The 9553-nt window shown below is 36.9% G+C and overlaps 3 protein-coding genes across 3 annotated transcripts; 2 read left to right on the plus strand and 1 right to left on the minus strand.

Annotated features, from left to right (window-relative positions):
- Nucleotides 1-207: 207 nt before the first annotated feature.
- tnpo1 (transportin 1) lies at nucleotides 208-1751 on the minus strand. The gene is made up of 5 exons (XM_055153918.1): nucleotides 1572-1751; nucleotides 1350-1460; nucleotides 851-926; nucleotides 446-595; nucleotides 208-341 (listed from the first exon to the last, which is right to left on the minus strand). The coding sequence occupies exons 2-5, from the start codon at nucleotides 1452-1454 to the stop codon at nucleotides 223-225; spliced, it is 450 nt and encodes a 149-aa protein (XP_055009893.1). The 5' UTR covers nucleotides 1455-1460; nucleotides 1572-1751; the 3' UTR covers nucleotides 208-222.
- An 882-nt stretch (nucleotides 1752-2633) lies between these two features.
- LOC110157583 (MOB kinase activator 1B) lies at nucleotides 2634-6427 on the plus strand. Its single transcript, XM_020921938.2, has 6 exons — nucleotides 2634-2944; nucleotides 3579-3745; nucleotides 3930-4023; nucleotides 4267-4400; nucleotides 4590-4753; nucleotides 4834-6427. The coding sequence occupies exons 1-6, from the start codon at nucleotides 2931-2933 to the stop codon at nucleotides 4909-4911; spliced, it is 651 nt and encodes a 216-aa protein (XP_020777597.1). The 5' UTR covers nucleotides 2634-2930; the 3' UTR covers nucleotides 4912-6427.
- A 130-nt stretch (nucleotides 6428-6557) lies between these two features.
- dck (deoxycytidine kinase) lies at nucleotides 6558-9165 on the plus strand. Its single transcript, XM_020921781.2, has 7 exons — nucleotides 6558-6782; nucleotides 7054-7169; nucleotides 8022-8215; nucleotides 8316-8463; nucleotides 8540-8655; nucleotides 8735-8834; nucleotides 8943-9165. Exons 1-7 carry the CDS (start codon nucleotides 6692-6694, stop codon nucleotides 8967-8969), a joined length of 792 nt encoding a protein of 263 aa, XP_020777440.1. The 5' UTR covers nucleotides 6558-6691; the 3' UTR covers nucleotides 8970-9165.
- Nucleotides 9166-9553: the final 388 nt, after the last annotated feature.

Genomic DNA, 9553 nt, shown 5'->3' on the forward strand with positions numbered 1-9553 from the left:
GCCTAGTATCAAATACATAAACATAACTACAAGTGCAACAGATGACAGTATCTTCTTTTACAACTATTGTGGTTAAAGCGTGGCTAATGCCCTTTAGAAAGAAATATGGAGGCAATCTTGATAACATATTGTCAGATGACCCAATTTTGTGTAAATAATTTACATTCACCTTCACCAATGTTTGTACCCCGGGCATAAGTTATGGGTATGGTATATAGTGTGTTATGTACTTACCTCACATGTATTATAGTCTTCAGAATCCAAAAGCAAGCAGAGTTTGGGAAGAAGTTCCGGCCAGTTTTGGAGCTCACCCTTAGAGGCAACAGTGGTGATGAGGATACCTTCAGAGAAAAGTATAAATTTCATACCGTTTGTGTTTCATTTGCCATGAAAAATCTGTAAATTATACTCACAGAACATAGAATAAATTTTAAATAAGACTCACCTACAGTAGCCCGGATGAGGGGAGATGAGTCACCAATGTTTTGAAGACATTCATTCTTGATAAAATCAGATACACCACTGGGAAAATTCTGATAATGAGCTTTTACATTGTTTTTCAGAATAAGTCCACTTAGTGAACGTGTTGGTTCATCTTTGAAGAGAAAGGAAAGAAAAAAAATTAAGGCACAAAATGCTACTACATTGCAAATACAACCATCTACACCACTACAAAAGCAGAACATAAAAAGGCTTTAGATTGACCTATATTCTATTTAGTGAATCATGTGTGTAAGCAAAGTGCCATTAATTCTAATTGGACCCGATATGTGGCAACATTAAATTATCAGCATGAAACAACATGAAGGCAAATGACTCAACAGGTCAACAGACCAAATTACAGACCTACCTTCTGTTTTGAGCTTTGTCAGGACAAATATTAAATAGTTGTTGAAGTCTGGATACTGATTCAATTGCTCTAATCTCTGTGGAATATGTTAAGGATACCACACACAAAACACCAAAAAGCACTGATTGCTAAATTACAAGTATGTTTTGAAGTATTTTGTTTGTCATTGGCCTAAGCAATGTTTTTTCTGTCAAATCAAACACTTGGGCTGCTGTTTTGACTGTGTGTTAAAAACGTAGTCTTAGTTTGGTGGCCTAAGGGTGATTTCCTTAGTACGACATTGCTATTACACCTGCATGACAGTGAAAACCTAGATGGAACTATGGCTGGCCTGTTGAGTCTACTATTTTAACACACACGCTCACACACACACGCACGCGCGCACGCACACGCACACACACACACACACACACACACACACACACACACACACACACACACACACACACACACACACACACACACTAGGACAGTGCTGTGGTGTTAAGATAAAGGATACTTGCTGGACGGATCTTTGGATGGACGTGTCAGGAGACTGTGACTCCTTTAGAAGCTGGAGAATCTGCTGAAGTCCTTGTTGGTCTGGCTTCCACTCACACTCCATCTTAATCTGCGGCAGTGTACAAAGAAATTGCGTTAAATCTAATGGCAGCACACAGCAGAAGAAAACGTCATGTTAGCTAGGCTCAAAGATGACTCAGCCAGACAGGAGAGCACGAACCTCAGGAGGCTTTCCCTCGTCTTCTACAAACCCCGAGTGACTTTCTGATCTAATGTCACCGTACGTGTGGTTTTTCAGACATGGGCCTGCTGGATCTGGACATCTGCTCACGGTAGAGCTCAAAAGCTGCAAAGCACCGAGATACGGACTGGCGTCGCTCTCAAGCACACCCCCCGCACACCCCCCAGCCCGCGCTATGACAGAGCGGTCCTAGCACCGGACAAGTTTAGTGTAGCTCTTTTCATCTCTTCACATTTAAATTTTCGTAAAATTTAATGCGTCAGAGAGTATGGTATGGAAAGAAAGGTAATAAAACACACAGAGTACCAAAATAAACACACATCAAATATTGTTAGAAATTACAGAGATAAAGTGGCATTTGGTGGTCACATTGGTGAATAGAGGTCATTTGGGACCTTGCCTACTGTTAAAGAATGATAAAACTGTACCACATACATATATAATTCTTTCTTTCAGCCTTTTTATTATTATTATTATTTTTATTATTTTTATTATTATTATTATTATTATTATTATTATTATTATTATTATTATTATTATTATTATTATTATTATTATTATTATTGTTATTATTATTATTATTACAGATACATAGCATCAAGACAAAACACCAAAGGTATATACAGTAAGTCTTTCAGCCTGCCTGCTTGGTTCTGCAGGAAATGAGCAAGTCTTAAAGAGATCCCCGAATGCCTTGACCCTCTACTTCACCGTGCTTATTAAGGGGGGGGGAGCAGCAGCTCCACTCCAAGCTCCTGCCACCCCTGCGACAGAGCAAGTTTGTCACTTTAATTTATGCCGGTGTCCTTTGGGTTTGAGAAGACCCAACCACTTTAGAAAAGATCCTAACGAGACAAGATGTGCATGATATATGTATTATGGATTAAAAATAAATAAATAAATTTACAAATGTATGTAGTTATAAAGTCACAATTATTTTCGTCAGGCAACAGTAACCAAAAGTATTGTGGGTACAGTTTAAAAAATTTAAGACATAATGGACGTTTACTAAAGAAACCATCCAATTAATTGATGACCAGAAGATGGCAGTAATGCTTCTGCAGTGTTAGTCACGGACGGAAGTCAGTGCTGCCTCACTGAGACTAGAACAGAGCTCAACATACGGCCACACAGGTCTATTTTTACATTAATCCAACCAGGTTTGCATTGTCGCGAAAGTACTTTTCTTTCTGTTACTTTGGTATTTCTATTTACGTGCGAAGATACGACGCAAGGACTGGAAACAACAGAAAGACGACTTGAGTTGTGATCACAACCCAGCTTCCAGGAAAAAAATCCCTAAAAAGATCACCCCTTTCTTATTCTGCCCTTTGAAGAATGAGCTTTCTTTTGTAAGTAGACTTTGTTGGGTTGATACTTTTATCGTCTTGTTCTTCGTTAAAACGAACAAATGCACCACACAGTTGGCAAATGCTAACATTAGCTTCTGCTCTCGCTTGCGACTACTTCCTGGCAACTTGATTGGTATTTATTTCATAACATGTGTTTGTTTGGGTTTTTTTTTTTTTTTTGCTCTAAAATGTGGTGTCTGCGTGGTTCCCTCTCCACAGATCTGACCTGTAACTTTGTCTCATGGCGTCACTTACTCTTCCCAGTGGAGATAGATAAGCTTAACTCGGTGGAACATTACAGGCAAAGCAATAACATCTCCAGGGATCTTAACCAGGAGACAAGCTGCTGGTTGAAACTTTCCCAGAAAAGTTACATTGTGTTCCTTTTTAAAGGGGGACAAGTGAAGGCTATCAATTCAATTTTTTAAATACATCTTAGCAAATTTAAATGCCCTTTAAATGTTTCAATTAAACTCCATGATTGAAAAAAAAAGTTATTATAATTTAGTTAAATTATAACACAATCAAAAAGTATTCTAACGTTATCATTATAAAACCTGTAAGTTGATGTTTACTCTTGTCAGACAGACACACTGTTGATTACTGCTTTTCCCCCAAAATGTGTTACTCCCAGTGGTAACCGCTCATCCAAGACATTCAAGCCCAAGAAGAATATCCCAGAGGGTTCCCATCAGTATGAGTTGTTGAAACATGCAGAGGCAACGCTGGGGAGCGGAAACCTGCGCATGGCAGTTATGTTGCCTGAGGGTGAAGACTTGAACGAATGGGTCGCAGTCAACAGTAAGACTTGATTATGCCTTTTTAAAAGTGTTTGTGAACACAAGTATTTCTATATTTTATGTTATCTTGGTTTAAAGAAAATCTTCCTGGTACTGTGGCATGAACTTAAGTGATAGATAGTGTATAGAGTTATGTAAAGAATATATGTTGCCTTTATAGCAAAACTCTTTTCTTCTGTTTTCAGCTGTAGATTTCTTCAACCAGATAAACATGCTTTATGGGACTGTCACAGATTTCTGTACAGAGGAGAGCTGTCCAGTCATGTCTGCTGGTCCTAAGTAAGTTGAAACTTAAGTCACGTTTGTGGTTTATTACACTAGTATGCCTCATTTTCTAATGTTTCTTGGTGCAGTTTACTTAAACTACAATTATTTTCCCACTTCAATTGAATTCTTTACATGTTAACTTTACGTTTGTGTTTCGCAGTACTAAGTGGAGTCCTGTGTTGGAAGCACAAATCCATTGATGCCCATGCGTATGGTGACATTACATTTCATCTGTTTTTTATCTGTCCGTTCAAGGTATGAGTATCACTGGGCTGATGGAACTAACATCAAGAAGCCAATAAAATGCTCAGCTCCTAAATACATAGATTACCTCATGACCTGGGTCCAAGATCAACTTGACGACGAGACGCTCTTTCCTTCGAAGATAGGTAGGGCCACTGGAAAGGTGTAATTTTAGTTAGAAAATAACTTTGGTTGAAATTCTAATATATATTTGTCTTTGCAAAGTGTTATAATTTTCCAGTTTTTATTTTATGGTTGTTGTATGTTAGAAAAGACAGAGGTGAGGCTCATTTTTTAAATTAAAATTTAATGAAGGGTTTTGTCTTATTTTAAAGGTGTCCCTTTTAAGCGTAACTTTATAACTGTGGCAAAGACCATCCTGAAGCGCCTGTTCCGGGTGTATGCTCACATCTACCACCAGCACTTTGACTCTGTCATGCAACTGCAAGAAGAAGCCCACCTAAACACCTCATTCAAACACTTTATCTTTTTTGTTCAGGTAAATCTACATATGTAATATTTATATTCTCACAATATTACCAGATGATATCTGTGTAACATCCTGTCATATGTTTTTAGGAGTTCAACCTTATTGACAGGAAAGAGCTGGCTCCACTACAAGAGCTGATTGAAAAACTGACAACTAAGGATAGATAAACATATCTATTTTTTTATTTAATTTTTTTTTTTTTTATTTAACTGGTTTTCTTGTTTTGCACAGATACCCCTTAACCCTGGTTGTATGGATGCAGTATAACATTTCCATTTGGGGAAATGTTTAACACAAGGCCAGGGATGTAGGGAGATTTATTAAGGGTTATGCACCAGGGGAGTCTATCAGGGATTATAGTTATCCAAGCTGTCTTGAAACAGAATAGCAGAATACTAAAACATTAATAACAACTAATAACATTAACTTTGTCATAGACCTGAACACTATTACTATTATTACTATTATTATTTTATTACATTTTTTATCAGACCACATTTGAGAGAGTGTGCATTGGTGCAGATTCAGTTGCCCCTAATTGTCAACAAGTGCCTAGCAGGGCTCACATTTACTGTATCTAATAACCAAAAACTCAGAAGTGAAGATGTTTAAAATAGATAAAATGCTAAATTTTGTAAGGGGCAATGCATCAAAGTTTCCATATTTTCCCTAAAACTTAAAATGAAATAAATGTGCTTGCACATTTGCGTTTTGAGATGCCACTTTTCCCTAAATCCCTTGATTATAACAGAGATTGAAGTGTTCTGTGCACATACTAACAGATGAATGTGACGACATATGAGGCTAGAGAAAGGCAGTTGATAGGTGTGGGAGGTTACTTTATATTAAAAGGGGGGCAATATGAGCCTTTTTCTACACAAAAGGTCAAAAGACTTAATAAAAATATACATATTTTTCCTTCCCAACACTACAAAAAAAATATATACAGAGTGATGTAACCGTGTATCAAGAAAAAGAAACTTAAACTTACTCTAAAGCAGCGGAGTTTAGAAAGGGCCCTAATAGATATTGTATTGCATTGAAAATGATTATGCTGATATTTCTCTAGTCATAAAGCACTTTTACCCAATGACCTAATTTAATTGAATGTTTATTCTGCATAGGCTATAGTCTGAGACTGACCCTTGTTTTCCTTTGTGTTCCCTATAGGAGTGTTTAATTTAACTCGGCTAATGGGCCTAAGAACAGTTTCTTGGATCTGTGGCTGTCTTTTAAACAGCAAAAGCATGTTATTTCTTGCTTAAACAATACTATGCAAAATTGGACATGACACTAAAAGAGCCTTGGTTCACTTGTTTATGCTGAAAGCTTCTTTTTTTTTTTACTTTTGAGTGAGCGTATGATGGCTTTTCTTTGATGTTTTTTATTTTTTTTACATATCACGGATTTCTCTAAAACAGCGAACATGAAGTGAATTTATTATGTTGAATGCTTTTGCTGGGTAGATGCTGATGCCACTTTCTTCTGGAGATTACATACTTTTATGAATGTTACTGCTTACCCAGTATCCAAATTGTGTCATTCAAGCATCTCATTATATCCTGTTCTCTAATTTTCTTATAATCCTAACTGCAAGGTTTGTAAATATGGCTTAGTAAAACTTTTCAATTACTAGATTTAATTATGGTGTTGACAAGACGAATAAAAGTGGTCTTGACTTGAGAGAGCCTTGTGGGTGATGGGTCTTTTATGCGTCCATAGTGGGGGGCTCTAGAGAGAAGCCCATTGTGGCAGTTCATGGATCTACAGATCCAAGAGACAAGCAGCCTAGCCTGCTGTGCTTGGGAGGAGTTTGGAGGAGTCACCGGTGCATCACTTCCGTAGTGGTGTGGTTACCGCCAAACTTTAAACGAGCAGGCGGGCGCGCGATACTGCACAAGACAGTCTCCTTGCGTTTCTTTTAAAAGAAAAGCGTTTTTCGTCAAAATGCCTTTTACACCGAAAAGATCCCGCTCTGAAGATATGGATGATTCAATGGAAAAAAGAATAAAACGTATCTCAATCGAAGGAAATATTGGTAGGTTTGATATTATGATCTACAATTATAACTTAGAATAAACTGCTTTTGTTTGTTATATAAATACGTTTATTTGTTAAACTGATAGCTATATTGTAAACCTATGAATGTAGATACGGTAAAGGTGCATATAATCTCGTGTCTTTGGGGGCCTATTGTAAAATGTCAATGGTCCTCAACAATGTAACACTTTTGCGGAATTTGCCTGTACAATGTTTGAGCGGGTAAGGTAGTTCCTTTCCTTAAGTGAAGGATCTCTCTTTATGCACAGCGGCGGGCAAATCTACATTTGTGCGATTTTTGGAGCAAGAGAGCTCGGACTGGGAAGTGGTGCCAGAGCCTATCGCCAGGTGGTGCAATGTCCAAACCAATGGCAGTGACTTTGAGGTACAGTCAAGAGTGTTTTAAGTGTTCAGTCAGACCTACATCCTTATAACTGCCAAACTCTTGTACAAGACTCAAATTTGCTAAGAAAGTTTATCTTCACAAACTAACAACTGTTTGACTGCTCATTTGGTGTGCAGCTGCAATCTGAAAATATATTTGCACTTGTGACACCATGCATACCCCCGGAGCAACAGATGGTCCCAGGCTAGCTACCATTCCTGGGAAAACGCGCTCTGCACTATCTATTGGAGGAAACGTCTCTAGAGATGATTTTTTTTATGCAATTTTATGTACGCTGCTCTCAAAATATCCGAATCTATATTTGAGTAAAAATAAAATAGAGATGACCAACATTTTAAACAATTGTTTACTAGAATAACTGGCTTTTTCTGCTGTAAAAGTACAGCATATTGTGTGAAGTACATTTTATTGTTGGCTTACATGTTGAGTACACTGCTGAGTAATGTGGTATTAATCATAATCAGGAATCAGGAAGTCAATTTGCCATTTCAAAGCAATTTTGCTTGACATCTTGTATCCTGTAGACTTGAACCTGTTAATTTGGTTGAACAATTTGAGAGCAATATCTAATTGAAACTAGATTGTAGTATGTTTTATTTATTTAATTCACTTCACAAATGTAATTACATCCATCTAAATTGGGATTAAACTGTATGTTGTGCTGCCCTTGCCTACAATATGCCTTTGTTGGAAATAAACGGACCAAATGCTACACAGTTTTCCTAATTTTAGGCTCAGTAATAATACTACAATACATACGGTGCAGCAAATGTAGGCTTATTTGTACATTTACATTAAACCATGAGACTAAAGTAATAACTATGTTTGTAGGAACTGAGCACTTCTCAGAGAAGTGGAGGTAACGTGTTGCAGCTCATGTATGAGAAGCCAGAGAGGTGGGCCTACACTTTCCAGAGCTATGCCTGCATCAGTCGAGTCCGAGCTCAGATCCGATCAGCCAATGGGAAGCTTAGAGATGCTGAGAATCCTGTCCAGTTTTTTGAGCGCTCTATCTACAGTGACAGGTATCAACAGTAATCAAATACAAGAAATATATAATGAGACTTGACACAACTGATTTATAACATTGGGTTTGTTTTTTACTTGTTCTTGTTTTTGACGTAGGTACATCTTTGCGTCCAACCTTTATGAGAGCGAGTGTATGAATGATACCGAATGGTCTGTCTACCAGGACTGGCACAGCTGGCTTCATAGTCAGTTTGGCAAACACATAGAATTAGACGGGATTGTGTACCTCAGAGCAGCTCCAGAGGTATTATAACATGACTTCTTGGTGATCTTTTTTGATTGCCCTATTAACAATCATTGATATTTTTCTAATTGTACAGAAATGCTTGGAACGATTACATTTACGAGGCAGAGAGGAAGAGCAAGAAATCCCTCTGGAGTATTTGGAGAAGCTTCACTTTAAACATGAGAGCTGGCTACAACACAAGACCATGAGGTTAACAGATTTTCCACAGACACTCATATCCAGATTAAACAATTTTCTAATTGGGCTTTTATATCTGTTATATTTATAGCATGGAATTTGAGTACCTTAGCGATGTGCCCGTTTTGACAATTGATGTCAATGAAGACTTCAAGGGTAATAAAAACAAAGGTGCAGACATGATTGAGAAGGTGAGACAACCAGAATTTAAGAGCTACATTCCCCCATTTGCTTTCTGAGTAATATTTTGTAAGTGATCCTCCTCATTCTGGGTAACAGTGCTGTTTTTGTCATTCCAGGTGAAGGAGTTCTTGAATACGCTGTAGAGCGGATATGACCACATTATTACTGTTAGGTTTTACTTGAAGAAATTCCAGTAGGGGTTTTTAAACACATTTTTTTTGTATCAGTTTTACTAAAATTGTATGTAGACTTGTTGTATTTATGATAAATTACACAACCATGTCAACAAATTTGTAAATATTTTCTCAAAGTTTATTAAATATTTTCATCTTTTCTATATACCCTACTGTAGGATTACTACAGTATGTACTGTAATAGATAATATCTCTTTGATTGTTTTAGTAGTAAGGCAGTGCTATATATATATATATAGTGTGTGTGTGTGTGTGAACATATATGTATGTGTGTATATATGTGTGTGTGTGTATATAATGTATGTTTTTGTTCAATATTGTAAAAAATACATTTGAACATAGTCAAGTGCAATTTCATATTAAGTAATTGAAAGTTAAGGTTAACAAATTAGGCGGATGAAAAGAATTGTAACAAGGACAATTAACCCCATCAGCAAAACAAGTATCCTATCACAAATTAATAACTTAAAAAATGACTAACTATATTACATATATTACATTACATTAAATTGTCATTGATGATACAAATAGAT

Source organism: Boleophthalmus pectinirostris, unplaced genomic scaffold (assembly GCF_026225935.1).
Source record: "Boleophthalmus pectinirostris isolate CB_2022bp ecotype Guang Dong unplaced genomic scaffold, ASM2622593v1 HiC_scaffold_18, whole genome shotgun sequence".
In the NCBI taxonomy this organism is placed as follows: domain Eukaryota; kingdom Metazoa; phylum Chordata; class Actinopteri; order Gobiiformes; family Gobiidae; genus Boleophthalmus; species Boleophthalmus pectinirostris.